General features: G+C 38.7%; 1 protein-coding gene across 1 annotated transcript; it reads left to right on the forward strand.

Annotated features, from left to right (window-relative positions):
• Window positions 1–375: 375 nt before the first annotated feature.
• ttc37 (tetratricopeptide repeat domain 37) lies at window positions 376–20,408 on the forward strand. Its single transcript, XM_015373330.1, has 41 exons — window positions 376–452; window positions 779–868; window positions 954–1,097; window positions 2,461–2,552; window positions 3,588–3,663; window positions 3,764–3,913; window positions 4,031–4,129; window positions 4,246–4,354; window positions 4,720–4,860; window positions 5,948–6,046; window positions 6,198–6,322; window positions 7,500–7,586; window positions 7,680–7,783; window positions 7,865–7,991; window positions 8,103–8,282; window positions 8,409–8,533; window positions 8,606–8,856; window positions 8,934–9,036; window positions 9,120–9,302; window positions 10,938–11,082; window positions 11,161–11,239; window positions 11,454–11,515; window positions 11,595–11,651; window positions 11,739–11,807; window positions 13,251–13,325; window positions 13,524–13,665; window positions 13,787–13,880; window positions 13,974–14,051; window positions 14,147–14,271; window positions 14,803–14,926; window positions 15,525–15,749; window positions 15,967–16,039; window positions 16,144–16,197; window positions 16,305–16,416; window positions 16,678–16,806; window positions 16,889–17,013; window positions 17,135–17,299; window positions 18,181–18,333; window positions 18,852–18,982; window positions 19,872–20,001; window positions 20,098–20,408. Exons 2-41 carry the CDS (start codon window positions 779–781, stop codon window positions 20,176–20,178), a joined length of 4,713 nt encoding a protein of 1,570 aa, XP_015228816.1. The 5' UTR covers window positions 376–452; the 3' UTR covers window positions 20,179–20,408.
• Window positions 20,409–20,520: the final 112 nt, after the last annotated feature.

Genomic DNA, 20,520 nt, shown 5'->3' on the forward strand with positions numbered 1-20,520 from the left:
TGATAATAAACCAGCACATGATGTTCACTGGGATCCTCAGTATTTATGGCATATATAAATATATGAAATAAATTGTTGCTGTTCTGCTCACTGGTGGTGGGGACAGAGGTGTAGCCAGAACATTTTTATAAGGGTGGCCAGGCAATAATCAATGTACACTGAGGGGTGGACAGAAGAGGATAGGAGCCAGAACCTCCAGGGTCAAGCCAAATAATTATTGTTTTATTTTTTTCTTTAAAAAAACAACAAAAGCTAGATATTTCTTTTAGATCTTTTACACACATCCTGCCCTCCAAAAATATCTTTCGAGATCCGGAGAAAAATACAAAAAAAAGTTGGTGCTTTTATTTTGAAAAGAGTATTAGCTACAAGCTACTACTTCCGGTTCCATTCAAGCAACAGCTTTAATCAGTTCTCTAATAACACTCTGGCTCTAATGGTGAATGTAAACTGTAAGTTATCAATACATTCATTTTTTAAAAACTATATAGGATAGAAGTGTTTCAGCTAAAAGATAAACCAGTCAAATGCTCGGCTTTTATCCATATTTAAGCTAATGTGATGAACTGTTGCGAGCAAACATCTTCTAGTAGGAACTAAATGAAGTAGTTTTTTACCACTAAAGGTGATCTGCTAGGGTTGTTTTCACCAGAAATAAAGTGCAGCTCACAACCAGCTGAATATTTTCTTTGACTAACGTTTAGTGCTATATATTGAACTTGTAGCATGTTGCTAAGAGTTACTTTCAGGATTTACAGTAAATGTCTGTTTCTTAAAGATGTCCAACAAAGAAGTGAAAGCCGCACTGAAAAGTGCCAGAGAAGCCATTAACAATAAAGAGTTCAAAGAGGTCTTAAAGCACTGCAAGGTAACGTGTCCCAAAAGTGCAGCCATCCACCTCTTGGTGGGAGAAAGTGAAAGAGCTGATTTTTCCTTCTATACTTTGTTTTCAGGCTGTTCTGAAACTTGAAAAGAATAATTACAATGCCTGGGTGTTCATCGGCAAGGCAGCCAGCGAGCTGGAACAACCCGATCAGTCCCAAGCAGCTTATAAAAAGGCAGTGGAGCTGGAGCCTGAGCAGCTGCTGGCCTGGCAGGTAAGGTCCTGCTCTGTGCAGGAGTCTCCATCTAAAACCTTCTGCACAATTTTCACACTGATTATGCAGAGGCGTAGCCAGAAAATTTTTATAACCAATGTGCACTGAGGAGTGGCCGAAAGTAGATCGGCACCAGAACCTCAGGGTCAATCTACACTGTTCCAACAGGAAAACTTCCATATTTTATAAATAAAGACAAACTATGCTTTCCTACAGCCTTTGCTAACAAATAGACAAATATATTTAAACATCAGTACTTTCTAGATAAAAGGTATAGCAGATTAAATTCTTTCAGGTTTGAGTTTTGGGTGAACATCTTTTCCATTGTCATTACTTACCTACTTTTATCAGTAATCATTCTGTATAAAATTGATATTTACAAGTACTAATATCTACATAAATTGATTATTTAATAAGTTTTTATTAAAATAGTTATCTATGATTTCACTGAAGACTCCTAGGCTACGTTAACACTGCAGCCTGAGGTGACCCAAATCCGATTTTTTTTTGGCCCACATGTGACCTGTATCTGATCTTTTCATGGCAGTCTGAAGAACACAGATCTTATTTTTTGCAATGCGACCCAGCCCACTTGGCTATGTGGTCCTGAATCCGATAGGAATCTGATCTTTTCAAATATGACCTGTGTCTGTACGGCTAGGTCGCATTCATCCAACCTGACCACCGTTAATAGCCGAAAAAAGGTCACTATTCTGCTTCTTGCTACACAGAAGCGGCAAGAAAAACAAATACCATCGAGGACGAAGATGGGGAGAGCAGTATTTTTTTTTAACCATCTTGAAAAGATTGAGGTTTTAAGCTTTGGAAAGATCGCTAGATGCGCTCCAGCACTACATCCATGTTTACTTCCGTAAACACAGAGCACGCTGGCCTGTGACGTCATTGCGTCCTTAAGCTGTATGAATACAGTTCACGCAGGAGATCACATACAAGTCGCATATATTTGGAAATGTAAACGGCAATGTAAAAAAATTGGATTTGACAAAAAAAATCGGAATTGAGCATCAAGGCCTGCAGTGTGAACGTAACCCTAGATGACTTGCAGAGACACATCATTTTCTCTTTACCCCATAAAACACAAAATCTATTTGAATTCTGTGCTTATCATCTTTAATGTTAGTATATTGATGTGCAGAATTAACCACAGTGTTTTTGTTGTCAGGTAATTGTCAATATGTGAAAAATGTAAATGTTTATAATATTCCAATTGAGAGTACTACTGTTGCCACCATCTATATTAGAGGGAAATAAATGGTAGGGGTGGCCAATGATTGCCCCCCATTTAGCTCCGCCCCTGCGTTTATGTCAACTTGGATCAATATGAATTTATCCTTTTTTGTAGGGATTGGCAAATCTTTATGAAAACACCGATCAGTGGGATTTCAAAGATGAACTGCCTAATGTCTACCAGAAGCTTGTGGAGCTTTATGCAAGGTAAGGTGTTTCCTTTTTATAATTGTTTATGTATCAGGACAAAGTATAGGGCAGTTGATAACGATATGAACAAAACAGCTTAAGAACCACTTGATTGACCACTTGAACACATGATTATCAAAAGGTAAATATGGGGAATGTTGGCTTAGTGGTCAGAGCAGTGCGCTTGTTCTCTAAGAAGGTTACAAGTATCTGGTTCGCTCCCAAAACAGCCTGCACTCTGGGTCCCTTAGCAAGACCCTTAACCCCACACCGCTCCCCGGGCGCTGCACAATGGCAGCCCTCTGCTCCCCAAGGGAATGGGATAAATGCAGAGGTAAATTACTCCTGTGTGAGATCAATAAAGTTCCATTCTTCTTCTTCTTATTATTATTATATCAGAGAGATTTGTGAAGTTACCACTGCTTTTGTCTGGATGTAATGAGCATAAACTAAGGGCTGCCCCTCCCTCATCTGTTCCTGCTGACTGACTGCTGACAAAAAGTCAAAATTGTCTGTTAAGAAATATTTCTGGACCCCAGATAAACACGGCAATAGCGCTAAATCTGAAGCTCCATGTACGTCGGAGGCCTAAGTCCTCGACGCGGCCGATCTGGGTTTGAATCCGACTTGTCTTTTGCCGCATGTCTCTCCCCCTCTCTCATACCCTGTTTCCTGTCAGCCTACTGTAAAAAACAAAAAACAAAAAACGAGCCACTAGTGCCGTAAAAAAAAGTTAGACTGGGTTCTGCAAGAACCTATAGTCAGTTATTATGAGCAATAGCCTTTAGTGGTGCATTATGCTTGTGAAATTCTTATAAAGGGCAGAATGTCCAAAAATACTGCTGGTTTTTGGAGAGTTTTATATTTTTTTTATTTATTTGACCTAAAAGGAATCTTTTATACTACTTTTCTTCTGTTATTTATATTTGTTTTTACTTTTCATTTCTTTTCTCTAGCCTAATCCCATACTGGCCCATAGCTAATCACAACACATTTTTAAAAAAGATTTTTACTATATAAAATTAAGTATCCATGTTTGATTTTCTTCTACAGGACGGATAAGAATAAAAGCTATGACATGATCAAAAAGCTGTCAGATATTTATCTGTCCGACAGGGAGTATTTGAAGGTGTGTACATTTCATATTTCAAGCACGCAGCTCTTTATTAAAACATCTTTTTAAAACATTCATTTTCACAATAATTAACCTTCCACTTGTTTATGAGCAGCTGGCTAAGGTTTGGCTCCAGCTCGTCCAGCTGAAGGAGGAAGACGGCGCGGAAAAGAAGGAGTTAGTTCAGTTATTGCAAACAATGACCCAGCTCCTGTCTGACTGCATCACTGAGAATGAGAAGCAGGATAACGAGACTCAGCAACACGTAAGCTTAGCTCAGCTAGATGAAATCACAGAAACACATAATTTATAGTATTATTGAGTAATTACAGAGGGTAACACTGACCATTACCGCTGTGTTTCATTTGTTAATGATGATCAGTTGATAACGGCGTTTGAGAAAGCCATGACACTCACTGAACCGATGCCTGGAGAGGAGCACAGGAAGCTCTCGGCTGATTTTATTAAATATCTCTCTAAAGTAAGGGCAGTCTCAAATCTCATACATTTAACAAATCTTCATCCTTTTGTTCTTTTTGTGAAATATATATATATTTTTAAAGTGACCTTATGGTTATAAATCTGCTTTTCTCGCAGCTACCACATGAGGAAGTCAAAATGAAAGAGGCGTGTCGCTCCATGTTGTCTGTGTATCCAAACCAAAGCTATCCTCTCGAGGTCCTTTGCAGTCATTTTCTCAAAACAAGTAAGCTGTTCTCCTAGTCACACTCATTAGAAGCTTAAGTTTGTTTTTTTTTTCCTTCAGAAATTTTGAGTTTCTGAAGGAAACATCTTTTTAAAACATTAATTTTCACAATAATTAACCTTCCACATCTTTTCCACATGTTTTTACTGTGGAAAATTCTGCTAGCATAAAAACTAAATGAATCTGGTTTAATTATGATTTAAGCCAGCATCACTTATTTAACACTTTATAGCCCTCATACTAAAACAACACATAATTATCTAGAATATAAAACACCCTAAATTTAAGATTGACACCTTTTCTATTTATGTTTCACCACAGTTAAATGAAATGGCAACTCTGAGGAAATTTGTTTTCTTTCGAAGGTAACGTGGATGATGATGCAGTCAGCTGTTTCTCCAGACTCCTGGAACTGGTACCTAACAGTGGATTGGGTCACTTGGGTCTGGGTACCAAGGCTCTGCTGGAGGGGAGGTATAAAGAAGCTGTAGATGACCTGGCAAAGGGTTAGTTTACACATTTACAATTACATTTACACATTTATTTATTTATTAGCAAATTAGTAAACCTCGATAAGCAAATCATTTATGCTAAAAAAAAAAAACAATAAAGATTTATTGCACATTTTAAATACCGTAATTTTTGGACTATAAGCCGCGACTTTTTCCCCATTTTTCGACCTTGCGGCTTATATAACAATGCAGCTTATCTATGGACTTTTACAGCTACAGTAACAGCCACTAGGGTAATACGGTACCTAAATCTATGGATTTTACCATCCACCATGTTGACGTCACAAGTAGCTGCACGAATGCGGACGTCCTCCGGAGGCAGACTCCGAGGAAGACGGACATTGCGAGCGGAAGACAGTTTGTGTGACACCCTCATTATGGAAAACAAACGTTGAAATGCATATGATGCAGCTTTTAAGTTAAAGACAGTAAATTTGGCAGTAAACGAAGGAAACAGAACCGCTGCACGTAACCTTGGAATCAACGAGTCAATGGTGAGACGTTGGAGACGCCAGCAGGAAGAATTGTCTCAATTCAATTGTGTTGAAATGTTAATAAATAGGAGCTTCCCCAAACAGTTGCCTCTTTCCCAATTTAGCTTCTGTGGCTTATATTCAGGTGCGGCTTATAGTCCGAAAATAACGGTAGTTTGTAAATTGCAAAAAAAAACAAAATTTAAATTAAATGCCCGACACATGGCATTTTATTAAGAGTTAATTTCTGAAAGTAATTGATAATAACTACAATGATGTTTTACATTATTTTTCATGTTTTATGCAGTAATGCAGTCTATTTTAATATAATGTTCCACTATAGGCTGCCGCCGCTCTGTCAATTTGCTACTTATATAAATATATTCTGCTAAGGAACAAACTGAGACTCATTCTAAACCTAAATCTGCAGTTTGGTCTTAATTACTGCTCTGGGTTAGAAATGGTGGGATTTAGAGTCTGCATGCTCCAGTTTACAATTATTTTATTGTGGAATTATTTGATGATTATTAGAGTTATTCATTAATCCCAATTAATCTGTTTTGCTCCAATTTAACATTGTTTTTTTAAAAGCTGTTCTCTTTTATCAGGATTAAAGAAAACAAGCTCTGCAGGTGGATGGTACAGTCTGGCTGAGGCTCAGTTTAAAATACACAGATACTCCGACAGCGCTGCATCAAGCTCACAAGGTAGGTTTATGGCTTCTAGTCGTCGTTCTCCTTATTAAAGATCCAAAGTGTGCACGGGTTTTTAAGTGCGAGACGTCAGAAGAAGTTTGAAGGATTTTTTTGGTTAGAATTATTAGAAAAACACAAATCTCCATTTTTTTCTTTCTTTTAGGCTTAAATGTTTGTACTTCTGATGACAAGAAGCTAAGAGACAAACTCCTTCGACTGAAGCTGGAGGCTTTAGTGAGAACTGAAGGAGAGCTGGCTGCTGATCAGGCTCTGGAAACATTTTCCCAGGTAATCTGCCTGCTTCATGATCCAAGTATTAAAAATATCACATGTAGTACAGCTTTAAACTTTGCTGTTTGATATAAAAAAAACACCAGGAGAACTTTTTATGATTTATACATATGAATCCTGTTATCCATGAACTCCTCCCACACAAACTGTTCACTGCTTCAGCTGCTCTTTAAGATTTTTTTATGAGAAATCAAAGGCTTGGTTTATCACACAGAGGAACTGCTTTACATATTGATGATAAATGATGGTAATAAATGTTCTTTTAAAGGATATTCGAGGACATTTAGGTAAAAGAATACAGTGAAGAGAGTAAATTTTAGTTTTATTAATATAAATCCTATGAATGAATGAGGCCAAATTAATTCAGTTAAATTAGTATAATGACATTTGCATAGAATAGAACAGAATTCAACTTTATTGTCATTACACTTTCACAAGTACAAAGCAACAAAATTCACTCTCTGCATTTAACCCATCCCCTTGATGAGCAGTGGGCTGCCATTGTGCGGCTCCTGGGATGCAGTGTGGGGTTAAGGGTCTTGCTCCGGAACCCAGAGTGGCAATTTGTGGGAGTGGGGCTTGAACTCAGAACCTCTGGAACCCAAGCGCGATGCCCTAATCCCTAGCCCACCACTCCCTACAATAACGTGTCACCATGATAACATTTTCTTTACACGTATAATCAAGCTAAATCAGGTGATCAATCAGGACAGTAAGATCATTGGTTTCAACTCCTGAAATGATGGAACCAGACTCCTCCAATCCTCTACTCACTGATTTAGTTTTTGTCCTCTTGTTTTTCATCTGTAACTTTCTGAACAAGGAAATACTGACCAATACATTACCAATACATTTAATTAACATTCATCTAATTTTCGAAGAAAAAACTTTTTTTTAATTCTTGTTTACTTTATTTTGGACATAAATCTCTAGATATGGGTTTTTCTAGATATATGATTTTAACTAATCTGTTTTAGCTATTTGCATATTATTGTACGGTCTTCCCTCGACAGATGCTGAAGGAACATTTTTATTTTATTCAATAGATAATAACGTATCCTTAAAAGATACCAGAATTGTTATATGGTTGAGTATGAAGATGAAATGTTTTATGTATTGAGATGCTTTTTTGTAGATCACAACAGATTTCTGATTTTTTTTTCTCTCATTTTAGATTCCAGAGGCTGTAAAGGATCCGGTTCTGTTAGCCCTGAAAGGACGAGCGCACCTGAACAAAGGACAGCTTGATCAAACACTCAAGGTTGAAAATCTGGGTTAAATCAGTGGGATATTATCTTAATATGATTATAAGAAGTTATGTTTTTACTTGGTTTACTTGATTTTATTTTAAAAGCTGTTGTCGGAGCTGGAAGCGTCCAACCCCAGCCTGCCCCAGGGACTGACTCTGAGAGGACTGGCACATTTGGCTGAGGGTCAGCTCCAGTTGGCAGAGCAGAGGTAATCAGAATCGAAAGAGAAATTTAAGTCAGTTGAAACGAAATGAGAAGAATTGATCTTCACCTCCCTCCTTTTGTTTAGCTTCTTACAGGCAGCAAAGCAGACCCCAGACAGCGGGGAATGTTTTTTCCTCCTTGGAAAACTTTACTGGGATATGGGCTCAGAAACTCGTAAAGACCGCAGTAAAACACACACACACCTGTTAAAGGTTGGTAGGATTGGAATTGAAGGATGTTTTAGGTCTTCTAATGTACTTATGATTGAGTAACTAGATTATCCTGAATGACATTTAAGATTGTGCTTCATTTCTGCATTTCAGGCAGCAAAGTTAGATCCACATCTTGGCTGTGCGTTTCGCTACCTGGGTCATTATTACCGAGAGGTGGCAAATGATAGTGCTCGTGCACAAGGGTGCTACAGGAAGGCATTCCAGTTAAACAGTGATGATGCTGAGTCTGGAGCTGCTTCAGTGGATCTTAGTATGGGACAGGGAGATATGGTGAGCAGAAAGATTGTGTTGTTTGTATTTAGCATAAAGTATAGTGTTTTTTTTTTGTTTGACGCTGTTATGCTTTTATTTTCTTTTTTTTTTATCTGTCTTTTTTATCATAACCAAATGCCACAGGAGAGTGCCATGGCAACGCTTGAGTCTGTGATAGAGAAAGCAACTCCAGGCTCAGCTAAGTGGGCCTGGATGAGACGAGGTCTGTACCACCTGAAGGTTGGAGAACATCAACAGGCCATATCTGAGTAAGAATTTCAACTTTGAAAAAACTTTAAGACATTTTTTTCATTAGGCTAAAGCATTGCTGCTATTTACAGTCTGCAGGCTGCTTTGAGGGCAGATCCTGAGGACTGGGTTTGCTGGGAATGTTTGGGCGAGGCCTACCTGAACAGGCGGAGCTTCACAGCAGCTCTGAAGTCCTTCGGCAAAGCACATCAGCTTCACCCCGGCTCCATCTACAGCGTTTACCAGGCAGCTGCCATCAAACAGACTCTGGGGAAGTTCAAAGAGGCGGTGGATGAGTATTTGCAAATCACAACGCAGCAGGACTACGTCCCTGCTCTTAAAGGTACATGTTTAGCTTTAGTGGATATTGACTGTCACACTTATATTACACTTTGGATTAAATTTCCATTTTTTGCTAAGGTCTTGGGGAGTGCCAGTTGTCTTTGGCAAAGAGTTTAATGGAAGATTGCAGAGACGGAGGAGCGATCGACCTCATTCAACAAGCCATACACAACCTCTACAGGTAATGACCGGAAGATGCTTAATGGTTTCCATAACTCATTCTGCTCTCCAGGTCACCATGTTTTACATTTCTGTTCTCTTCAGAGCGGTTCAGCTGCGGCCAGACCTGTCTTGTTTGTGGAAGCTGCTCGGTGACGCCTGCACCGCAGTTAGAGTTGTTTCGCCCAACAGGGCTCAGGTTGAGGTGCCAACCTTACTGACTGGATTTGACTCCAGCAAACAGGATCACAGGCTGAACCAAACTGAGACACTCAAAGCTGGAGAAAGGTGCCACATGGGTTTATCTCTATCTTTATAACACACCTTAACAACAGACATTAGAGTAACATAAACATTTTTATTCCCCTTTTTTCATATTTTCATAATTCAACGTACTGCAGCTACAACTTCAATTAACTTTGTGGATTTTGTGGAATAAGCCAACACATGATGGTGCACAACTGTGAAGTTAAAAGACAAAAATAATTAGTCTGATCAAGTTTGCTGATGAAGGTTCTCAGTCATCCAGGTCATAGTCACTAGTAAAAATTCAAAAAATATCCACTGGACTTGTAGCCTGGGTGCCAGTCCGAACTTAGTCCCGCCCACAAGGTTTGAGTTCGGGGAAGTTCGGTCTGGCTCTGCTCCATAGTAGCGCGAGTATTAAAGCCCACTGTCAGGCGATCCAATCAAATTGTCAGGGCGGGCTTTATACGATGATGGACAGATGATCAAGAGTAACGTTATCAACCACGTGACCAAAGCGCGCTTGGGTGACAACAATAACGGCTGCCGCTGGAGAGTTTGGGTGAGTAGATTCTGCTATTAGGTCTGTTCTAGAAGATATCGACAGCAAATTAATTTTAAAAGAGGAACAGAGAAACGCGATCAAGTCTCATCTTCTTATTCTAGGCGTGAAACTGCACGCTTTGATTTTTGTGGACAACAACTATGCCTCGCTTAAGATACGTCACGCACTCCATTGCTCTTATTGGTTGTAGGTCTATCCAATTGAGTGCAGAGGCATTTTTTTCCTGGTCCGTTCAAAACACGCCCCATAATCACAGCTCTATGGAGCAGTATCAGACTCATATTCTGACTAGAATTGAGTCGGACTACGTCAGGCTACTGGACTTGGTTTCCAAGATTTGAAGACATTTCTCCACCTCTCCAGGAAGCTTTCTCAATTCAAATGTCTGGATCCGCAGTAAGTTTGAGTCTTATATAGACAAAGCCTTGTATCGCTTGGAAACATGCAAATGTTAACCGATGAATGGGTCGTTTGGTTCCATCGTTAGCCTGTAATGACAGGTTTCAGATATTACAGGCAAATCTTGGAAACCAAGTCCAGTGGATATATTTTTTTAATTCTGATCAAGTTTCTCAAGTATAAAAATCAAAAAAGTTAACCAAGATCCCAGCTGCCTACAGCTATCAGCATCTACAACTACTCCCAGGTCGTGTTTTTATATATATATATGACAGTAATGGGTACTTATTAATGGCATTCAAATTATTTCTAAGAGCATTAAAAGAGCATTAAATTAGAGTTCCTCCTTCCTGTATAAACCCTGGGTTTGCATGTTGGCCAGAATTTTATTTTTTAAAAGCTTTCTTTCCAGCATGACTCATTTCTTGCCACTTTTCCAGCTAAACTTCTGAGGCTTTCACACAGGGAGACTTTATTTTGAGATGTTTGTTGATTAAATTCCTCACAGCGTTACTTCTGAAGACTTCTGCACTAGATTTCTGTTTTATTTTTGGGGCACAGTAGGAAAAGGGGCTGAATACAAATGCATTTATACTTTGTTTAACGTTAAATATAATTATTTGAATGATTAAAAGCCCTGTATGAATTTCCCTAAATGCTACAGTTGAAGCACCAATTGAAGATGGGTTATAAAACAAAATGTTATGTTCCAGGTGTTACGCTCATGCTTTGAAGTTGATGCCTGAGGTGGCCAGCCTTTGGTATGACTTAGGGTTCAACTATTACCACCAGGCCACTATCTCCCCTTCAGATCAACACCAAGACTGCCCCCCTTTGAACCTGCAGAAGGCCCAGCAGGTAATAAGAGAGCTTGCACACAGTAATCATTTACTGATTGTTACCAGACTGAATTTGACTTTATTATTCTTCTGCCAGTGCTTGAAAAAAGCTATCCAGATGGACAGTGAGAACCATACCTACTGGAATGCCTTGGGAGTGATTTCCATGAGCAAAGGTAACAATATACTAAATAGGTGAACCCATTTGCCATCATTTCTAAGCAAAGCCATTAACATTTTTACTCCTGATTCTGATTCCTTTGTTCCTTCTAAAATAAAATGTAACATAACCAGTGTTATTTTTTAAAATTAAAGGGAAAGTTTATATCCTTCACTTGCTGCTTCTCTTTATGTCAGAAAAAGTAAAATATTTCTGTTTTGTTGCATCAGGTCTGGAGAGCTACGGTTTGGCTCAACATTGCTTCATTAAGTCCATCCAAGTTGAGCCAAATGTAGGTACTGTAAATTTTTATTAGATAGGATTGAGTTATTTTTAGGGATTTTTAGGAGCCCTTTGTTGTTTTCACTCAGAATGTTGTCGCGTGGACGAACCTCGGTACGTTGTATTTAAAAAAGGACAATATAGAGGTAAGAACCGTCATGTTCCAATATGGTGTGATTATTTCCACTGTTGTTAGTTGATGGCTTTAATTAAAGTGGGATTTCTGGTCTTAGCTTGCACATGAAGCCTTCAAAATCGCCCAGTCTTTGGAGCCACTGTATGTCAACTGCTGGATTGGACAGGTACTTCTAACATTTTAATGTAATAAGTTTTCATTTCCAGTAGATACTGCAATTCAGAAAGACAATGATGAAGTGCCTCCCTTTGGTTGTTCTTTCTTTGCTTTCTTCTTTCCGTTTTCTTTCTTGTGTCCTACAGCCTTATTTATTTAATGTTATTTTAGTTTATTTCCTTTCCTTGGTCAATATTTAAACAAACCGAAACGCATAGATTTATTTATTTAAAACTAATGTTGCACCGATACAAGTATCGAGCGGGCCCCCGATCCAGCACTAAAATGGTGGTACCGGTATCGGCGAGTACCAACAAATAGGGCACCGAATTTGCGAGCCAAAATGTTATTCAACTATTGTCACCCATTCCAGGTAGGCAATAAAAAGTTCTACTGGATTTGGTTTGTATTACCGTAGTCTTTTTCCTGCTTCACAAAGATAAGCAGCAGCTTGACAAAGCCATGATGGCAATTATTTTACATCCAGGTAGTATGCAGTTCTTCATTTACACATCGATTTCAAACAGATGGTATCGGTATCAGCCAATACTGCACAGCCAGGTATCGGGTATCAGTATTGGAGCCAAAAAATGGCACCGGCGCAACACTATTTAAAATTAATATCAGGAACTGAGAACGATCTGGAAAAACCATGAAATATATGTTGAAGCACCACGGTACCAATAAACAATCAGTCTTACATTTAATTTGGTCAGACACAGAAAGGAGTCGCTGCTACCATTAATTATTGTAGGTAAACATCTTTAAGAAATTTTGAATACATTTCTTAATGGATTTTTAAGATATCCGTGGGTATCAGCAGATGATTTCTACCAATGCAGGACAAACAATTAAAAGCTCCTATGGAAGAAATCAAACAAACAAAGCTTTCATGAAGTTAAAACTTTCATTAACCCTTAGCTGACTTCCCTGCAGATATCAGTCTTAGTTTCTTTATTCAGAGGAAAAATGTGTTTTGAAGAGAGACTCATTTAATAGGTGAGGAGAAATTTGAATCTTTTTATCACCCATTTACTTTCAAAAATCTCTCCTACATTTCCTGCCATTTTGGATCTATGGGAAGTATATAGAAGTGCTCCCTACATCTGTTTCTATGTAGCCAATAATACGCCTGTTTTTACAGCAATGGGAATACCCTGCTGTCGTATTTCTTCTTCATCTTCTATTTATGGTAACAGGGTTTCTGTCTTAGAGAGGTGTGGCTTTAATGTCCACTTTTTGTCCCAAAAAACTGCTTTTAAGTGACCTTTAAACAGGAATGAATTTATTTTTGATCAACTGAAGTAAAACAAGGGCAAGGATGTCAACAAGGATGTCCTTTTATATCAGTCTGGTACACTTTCCATGATAGGGACTTTGACAGTTCTGCAGCGCTTGTTTTTTTTTTTTTTTTCTTGTTAATTATAGTTTACCTTTTCTGCCATCCTACCAGGCGCTGATCGCAGAGCGCGTGGGAAGCTACGACACCATGGATCTTTTCAGGCACACCACTGAACTCTGCACACACGTGCGTAACTTCTCAGAGCCTCCTCCATTCTGAAAGCCGCTCATTAGCTGGATAGTGTTCACCTTTCTAACTCTGCACACATTTCGACTCCTAGCTTTGTGCTCCTCTGTGTGGGGGTGCTAAAGCTTTTTTATTTTTCAGACCTCTCTGATCCCCATTTGCATCCACTAAAGTACCTCTGATATTTTCATCCTTCAGATGGAAGGAGTCAAAGGTTATGCCTACTGGGTTTGTTCCACCCTTTTGGATAAGACTAACAGAGACAGTGAGCTGTACCGCTACAACATCGTCCAAATGAATGCCGTCTCTGCTGCTCATGTCGCGCTCTGCAAGTACACAGGTGCTTTCATTGACAGAGTTTTGGATTGTTCAAAAATTTTTATGCATTTCTGAACTGTGTTGTTTTTAATGTGTTGTGACTTGAGACTAATTGTGTTGTTTGACTTGTATTATGCATACAGAAAGAATCCAGTCTGATCCAGATGCTTTTATTATGCTGGGTTACCTTAATGAACACCTCCAGCTGAAGAGGCAGGCCTTACAGGCTTACCGGAGGTGGGAATAAACATGGATGAAAAGTATAGGTGTACATTTTCCAACAAAGAAATCATATGACACCGACTCCCTTAATCCTCGTTCTCCTTCCAGAGCTGTTGAACTGCTTAAGTCCACATCCTCTTCAGATCTGTTGGTCTTTTCACTCGGCGGATACGCCCGTGCTTTATGGTACACCTTTGCCCTGTTAATATGATTTATTTGTTGATACTCTTGCATGTTCCCTGAGCTTCACTGTTTTTATGGCGCATTGTTTCCATTTGCAGCAATTCAGGCCAATGGGAGGAAGCAGTGCAGGTTTTTAATTCCACTCCACTTCAGGATCTAACTGAGCTGGTAGGGCTTGCACTGGCCTACTGCAGGGCCGGACTCTTCCCAGAGAGCATTAGCGGTGAGAAGATAACTGGTATTGGTGGAAAATCCCAAAAAAACCAATCCACTGGACTTTGTTTCCAAGTTTGAAGACATTTTGCTTCCCATCCAGGAAGCTTTTTCAATTCAAATTCTTTCAATTGTTGGCCTGGCTGCCCAGGCAAGATGCTTTTTCTGGGCAGCCAGGCCGACAATTGCCCCTAATGATCCCCCTTTAAGAGGCATAGACCAGTATCGGGTATTGCTGGCTGACAAAGAATCCAAACAAATCCCCATTCCGAAGGGGCGGACCTGTTCTGGTTCAATTTGCACATTTTCTAAGCCAAAACACATTTTTTGGGCTACTATATAAAGCTCCAAAATCAACGCTAATTCTGACATTTTGAATTGAAAAAGCTTCCTGGAAACTTGGAAACAAAGTCTAGTGGATTGTTTTTTAACATTTTTGGAATGACTACAACCTGGATGACTGAGAATCGTCACCAGAATAGATAGAAAAGATTTTAGCTTTATTTTTTTTCTAAACTGAGAATCTTTGTTTCTGACATAGCATATGAGCGTGCCTTAGCTGTGACGTCCAATGAGAAGGAGAAGGCTTATATTTTGACTGCTCTGGCTTTGCTGCAGCACCGAATGGGCAACCTGGACTCTGCCAAAACTCTGCTTTTTAAATGGTAAATTCACAATCTTTTATTGTCATAACTGTCTTTTTCATTTTTTTTGTTAGAAATGTTTTGTCATTCTGCGTCGTAGCCATACCAATGCTAGAGCTATTGCCTGTATTCAGTCCTTCATAGGTGAAAAGGAAGCTGACTGTTTGCTTAAAGGTAACTTTAAGCAGTGCAAATCATAGCATCATGTTATCTAGCAATCCTGCTTGAATGACCTGAATTCATATTGTTAGAATTGCAGTACATCAGGATCACAACCCTCTGCAAGGTATAAAAAAATTGGATCTTAGATCTTAAAATAAAAGTTGGGCTAGTTCTTCTAAAACTGCTCTTTTACTTTGCTGTATAAATTATACAGTATTAGTTCATTTTACCTATTAGCCTATAAATACATCTCATGAAACTGAAAAAGCACCAAAAAGTAGAGTTATTTTTTGTAATTAAGTTCAAACAACCTTTAAAAACTGACCATAAAAATAAAGTTGTTCATACTAACTGTTCTCATGGTGCAGGTATGATAAAATTGGATTAAAACTGAATTTTTAAAATCTGATTTAAGTTTTAGAAACACCTAACCGGTCCCTCATCTCTGTGTCCACAGTTCCGTCTTAAAGGAGCCCATCTCAGAGTCTCTGCTTTGTTTATGTGCGCTGGGATTGGTCCACAGTGATGCTACACTAGCCGCTGCCGCCCTGACTGAGCTGCTGAAGCAAGGTTCAGCATCAGGGGGGGTTGTAGAGCAGCGGTGTCTGCTGACCTGCTCCTTGCTGGCCCTTCAGGGAAACTACAGCGCAGTGCAAAGAGAGGCCTCCAGAGCTGTGCACAGGTATGCTGCTTGGAACTACTGAAACAGAATAGTTTTGATTTTAAAGAACTGAGCAAATATTAAGATTGTATCGTTAGTTTTAAAATGAACAAACAATATCCTGTCATTGACTGCAGATTATTAACTATAGCATAACAAGGTCCATTAGAAGCATGGATGCAGGACTTTTTTTGCCCACGTGTCTGAGCTTTATTGAATTTCTTTCTGCTTTGTTCAGTAATCCTGGGAATGCATCCCTGTGGGCTCTTTTGTCCAGAGTAATACCGCAGTACTACCCTAGAAAGGCCCGGGTAAGTGTTTTTATTCCAGAAATGCTTCTAGATCCACAGCCACGTTAATATTCCATGACAGTCACTGTTTTTTCTCGCATGATTTTGGGTCCTTTATGTTACAGGGAGGTGCAGTGGCAGGTCACATTGCCTGCCTCTTTAGTATGACTCAAGGAAAGGTAAAAGTCTGATAATATATTTTCTTCTGTTACTGAGCATATGCACCTTTTTAACGTTTTTACGTTTGACATTTTTCAACACAGTGATTTTGTTTGTGTGCCTACAGAGGGCGCTGTTGTACAGTGGAGTAAACCAAGTGGCTTATGGGAAACATACTGGAGAGGATCCTCACAGAAATGCATTTAAGACTCTGCAGAAAGCTGTTGTGCTCTGTCCTGGTACACAAACACACAAACCTTCTGAAATAGCTTGAATATAAACGATTTACTCGATAATCAAAACCATCTACTGAAAAGAGTATATTCATATATTATTATTTCATGTCTTTTTTTATCTGTATTAATAATTATTCCTTCATATCACAGAAAGACATTAATGGATTTTAATTTCCCAATTAAATCTTCCCTGTAACTTCTGTCTGTGCCGCTCCATGAAGTGGGCATGTTTGATATGCTGAAGGTTTATTCTTTTATCTTTAGATGATCCAGCAACATGGGCGGGATTAATGGCAGCCTGTCACACTGAAAACACCGCCTGTTATCTTTCTGGCTCTCCTCCTCACAGACAGTCACTGGAACACACTTTAATGTCTGTGGTTTCTGAGAAAGGTGTCAGCATTGGTCTCTTTTAACCACACAGCTTTCTTTATTTGTGTTTCATATGTAAGGCTGACCTATTTCTGTTTTCTAGTGCATAACGTAGAGGAGATGGAGCGCCCTTTGGCTCAGGCTCTGGAAGGCTGGGTGCTACAGCAGGCTGTGTTAGGTCTAAGGCAACAAGGGCAGCTGGAGCAGGCAGAGGCTCTCTGTATGCAGGTAGAATATAAACTGCCCCTTTTTTATTCACATCCAATTAAAATGTTCACTGTGAATAACGGGAAATGATGCAATAAACCTGCAGTAGTTATCACCTGCCTTATTTCCTTCTTAATTGCAGGTCCTCAGTGTGTCACCAGAGCACCCAGCGGTGCTGCTGTCACTGACGCAGGTTCAGTGTCAGCGCCTCCTCCTGACCGAAGGCGGTACTGTTCTTCCAGAACAGGTCCTGGAACAGCTAAACAAAGCAGTTCTGATGAACCCTACAAACCTTGGAGCATGGCATGTATGGCACCTTAATTTCTTAAAAAAAACATTTTTTTAAAGCTTTTAAATTTAGTGCTTTAGTAAACATAGTAAACAAACTCCTCTTCTCTCTGATTAAAAAAAAAAAAAAGTTGATGCATCAGTTAATTTTCAATAGCCCATTTCTGTTCTTTGGTTATTTTGGTTATTATGAGGTCATAATTACATTTTTGGATGCAGCTGGTTCAGATTGCACCTTTAGAACTCAGACAGAAAGGTAAACGCCTATTGCAAAAAGCTAAATCAACATCCTTAAATGACTTTCAAAACCTTCAGAAGAAAAACACAGTAGATTAAAACAAAACACCATTTTAACTATTAGAAGAAGAAAGTGGCTCCATTTTTTAGAATATGTAAACACCCTTGAAAAGAAAATATTTACATAGAAATGTAGCATGTAGCCTTTCTGTTATCTGCTTTAAGTTTAACTCTCTCTTGGTCTCTTATAGCCAGAATGAATGCCTGACAAATGGTAGAAAACATGCTTTGCTTTTAATTGTCTTTTTTAATCAGTTTTGTTTCCTCTCATTTCACAGTTATACTCAGTGATACTTAAAACAACTAATGTTAGACGCAGCTTCCAGCTGTAGAGCGTTGCTGTCAGCATGCATGGTAGTGCTTACTATCTCATAAACACATTAGATTTATTTTTATATATTGCGAGCTGTTTTTTAGGGAGACAGACAAGCAACAAACTCACGACGTTGCAGTTTATTGCTGAATTATAAGTTGCATATTTATGCAGTAATATTTTTGCCCCATTTTCTAAAATGAGGCAGCAATGGATCTCCAATTTTAATCTTTAAAATTGGGGTTTGTCCATTTTCAAATTAACAATTTAGTCTCCTTCTCCCATCCCAGTGGCTGGCTGAGGTGTATCGTAACCAGGGTCTGCTAGTCCAGGCCGTCATGGCATATAGACAGAGTCTGCAGCTTGCCCTGCAGCTGGGGGCACATAGCTTCCAGGTGGCTAGTCTGCTCCGACTGGCTCTGTTAGCCCTTGGACCGTGCATGGTGAGTCTATGAGCACAGATTTATATCATTAATGTTTCTATTTTTTGAGAGACAAAATGCATCTAAATAAGGAAAGTCTACAGCTGGAATGATCATAAACGACATTGTTTAACATTATATATAATGGATAAAAGATAGAAATTACTCTCATTATGTCAGAGGGGAAACTTTTTGAAGTGTGGATAAAAACAGGGATTGTAAATATAACTTAGGATGAGCAGCCAAACCAGCTGTCTTTTGATTGTTTTTTAATTTGATATTTATTTCAGTCAGTATAAAGATTGTTGAAAAAAAAAAAAAAAATATATATATATATATATATATTGTTGAAAAATATATATATATATATATATCATCCTAATAAAGATAATAAAACATGTCTTTATCAATATTGCCTACTCTCAATCCTATATTATTCCTTCTTTTATTATTGACAGTAATGTCAGTATTTTAAATGCAATTAAAAAATTGACAGAAATATTTTTGGCATGGAAACATAATGGGGGTTTGTTTCTCAGGCTGGAGTCCCTGGAAATGACTGGAAGGATCTTGTGATGGAAGCCACTACAGAGGTTCTGAAGCTGGGCTCTTCTCCCATGGCCCTCCTCTTCCAGGCTTTGCTCCAATATGTGAACAAGATGACTGCAAGGTCAGCGCTGGTCTCTGGGTAGTTTACACTGAAATAGAAACTATATTAGAGCTAATATGCATAATATAGATTCACTGAATCTTTCATAAAGAGATAATTGTTTAATATCTGCGTGTAATTTACAATCTGAATTAATGATAGTTATATTCCTAAAGTTTTAGATTTATGCAGCTATCTGTTTTGTTTTTATATTGGTTAGCAGTAAATAAGCTAAACCTCTTCCGCTTTGACATAAAAATGTTGTCTAGCTACCTCTAAAGTGTTTCAGATAGGTGGTTGCAGTTATCACTGAGCTGAGGAGTCAATAGAAGTCCTGCTGGTTAAAATAAAGTTGCTTCACCAACTTTCACATAGCACTTACTGCCTTTTTAGTGCTGAAAAGATGTTTGTTACACTTAAATCCAAACACCAGTCACAGATTATCTGCTTCAGAATCTGGAAGACTTCCGATTATTGGTGGTTATATATCTTCAACTTTATAGGAGAGTATTTGGAAAAGAGTGTCTACCTTCAAGGTGTGATATAAGCATAAAAGCACTTCTGTTATACAGCAGAACATTAACCTAAGGCATCCAACAAGTTAACCTCTGAACAACTAATAAACATAAAATGGAGGCTTTGGGAGGGGCATTGCCACATCCCTGTGATAAAAACAGTTATTAGGAGCCATTTTGTTCCTTCCACACAGGACCAGTTGGTTAGGATGCTACCCCCGTTATAAATACAATAAAAAATCACACAAATGTCCAGTAAAATGTGTCTAGACTTCGTTTATAATGTTATAGAATGTGGAAAAGGATGACCAAACCAGTTTCCACAGAAAAGCCCAGTTATTTTACCGTACCTCACCACTGTTTATCCTGTCCTCATTGTATTCTTTCCTTTGCAGAGAAACAAGGCGTTTGCTGGAGAGACTCGTCTATGTTTCCTCTGATGACACCCCAGTGACAGTGGTGCAGGTTGCCAGTTGGTACCTTCTCAGACTCTTGCATGCCAAAAATGACCAGGAACTCATCAATGTAAGTAAACGACCACCTCGTCCATACGGTGCCACCTTACTACTGTATTTAATGTATATCCGAGCTGTGATGGTAAGCATTTTTGTCTTTTTGCAGGTTCTTTTGCAGCATGCTAAAACGACTGGTAATCAAAGACTGCTGGAGCTTCACTCACAGCTGACGTCTTCCTCATCCTGAATGTTGCGTCAGCGTCGTTTTGCATGTGTTGGAATAAGCAGATTACCAGACTGCTATACAACCACAGACAATTCAGCTTCTCTCCATGTTTCTCCATGATGCTACAGAAAATATGAATGTAAGGCATCACAGGGCATATCTTAATAATCAGTTTTATTTTATCATGTCATTTTTATTTCATTTTATTTTTCTTTTCATTCTAAATATTAAATCAGTTTTTCTTTTATTATATCATGAAAATATTTCCAAACATTAACATCTACATCCAGCACTAAATAAAGACATTTTGCCCATCAGAGATTGTCGTTTATTTGTTCTACAAGACACTTAATGTGTGATTCT

This window comes from Cyprinodon variegatus, unplaced genomic scaffold, assembly GCF_000732505.1.
Source record: "Cyprinodon variegatus isolate N-32 unplaced genomic scaffold, C_variegatus-1.0 Scaffold85, whole genome shotgun sequence".
In the NCBI taxonomy this organism is placed as follows: Eukaryota; Metazoa; Chordata; class Actinopteri; order Cyprinodontiformes; family Cyprinodontidae; genus Cyprinodon; species Cyprinodon variegatus.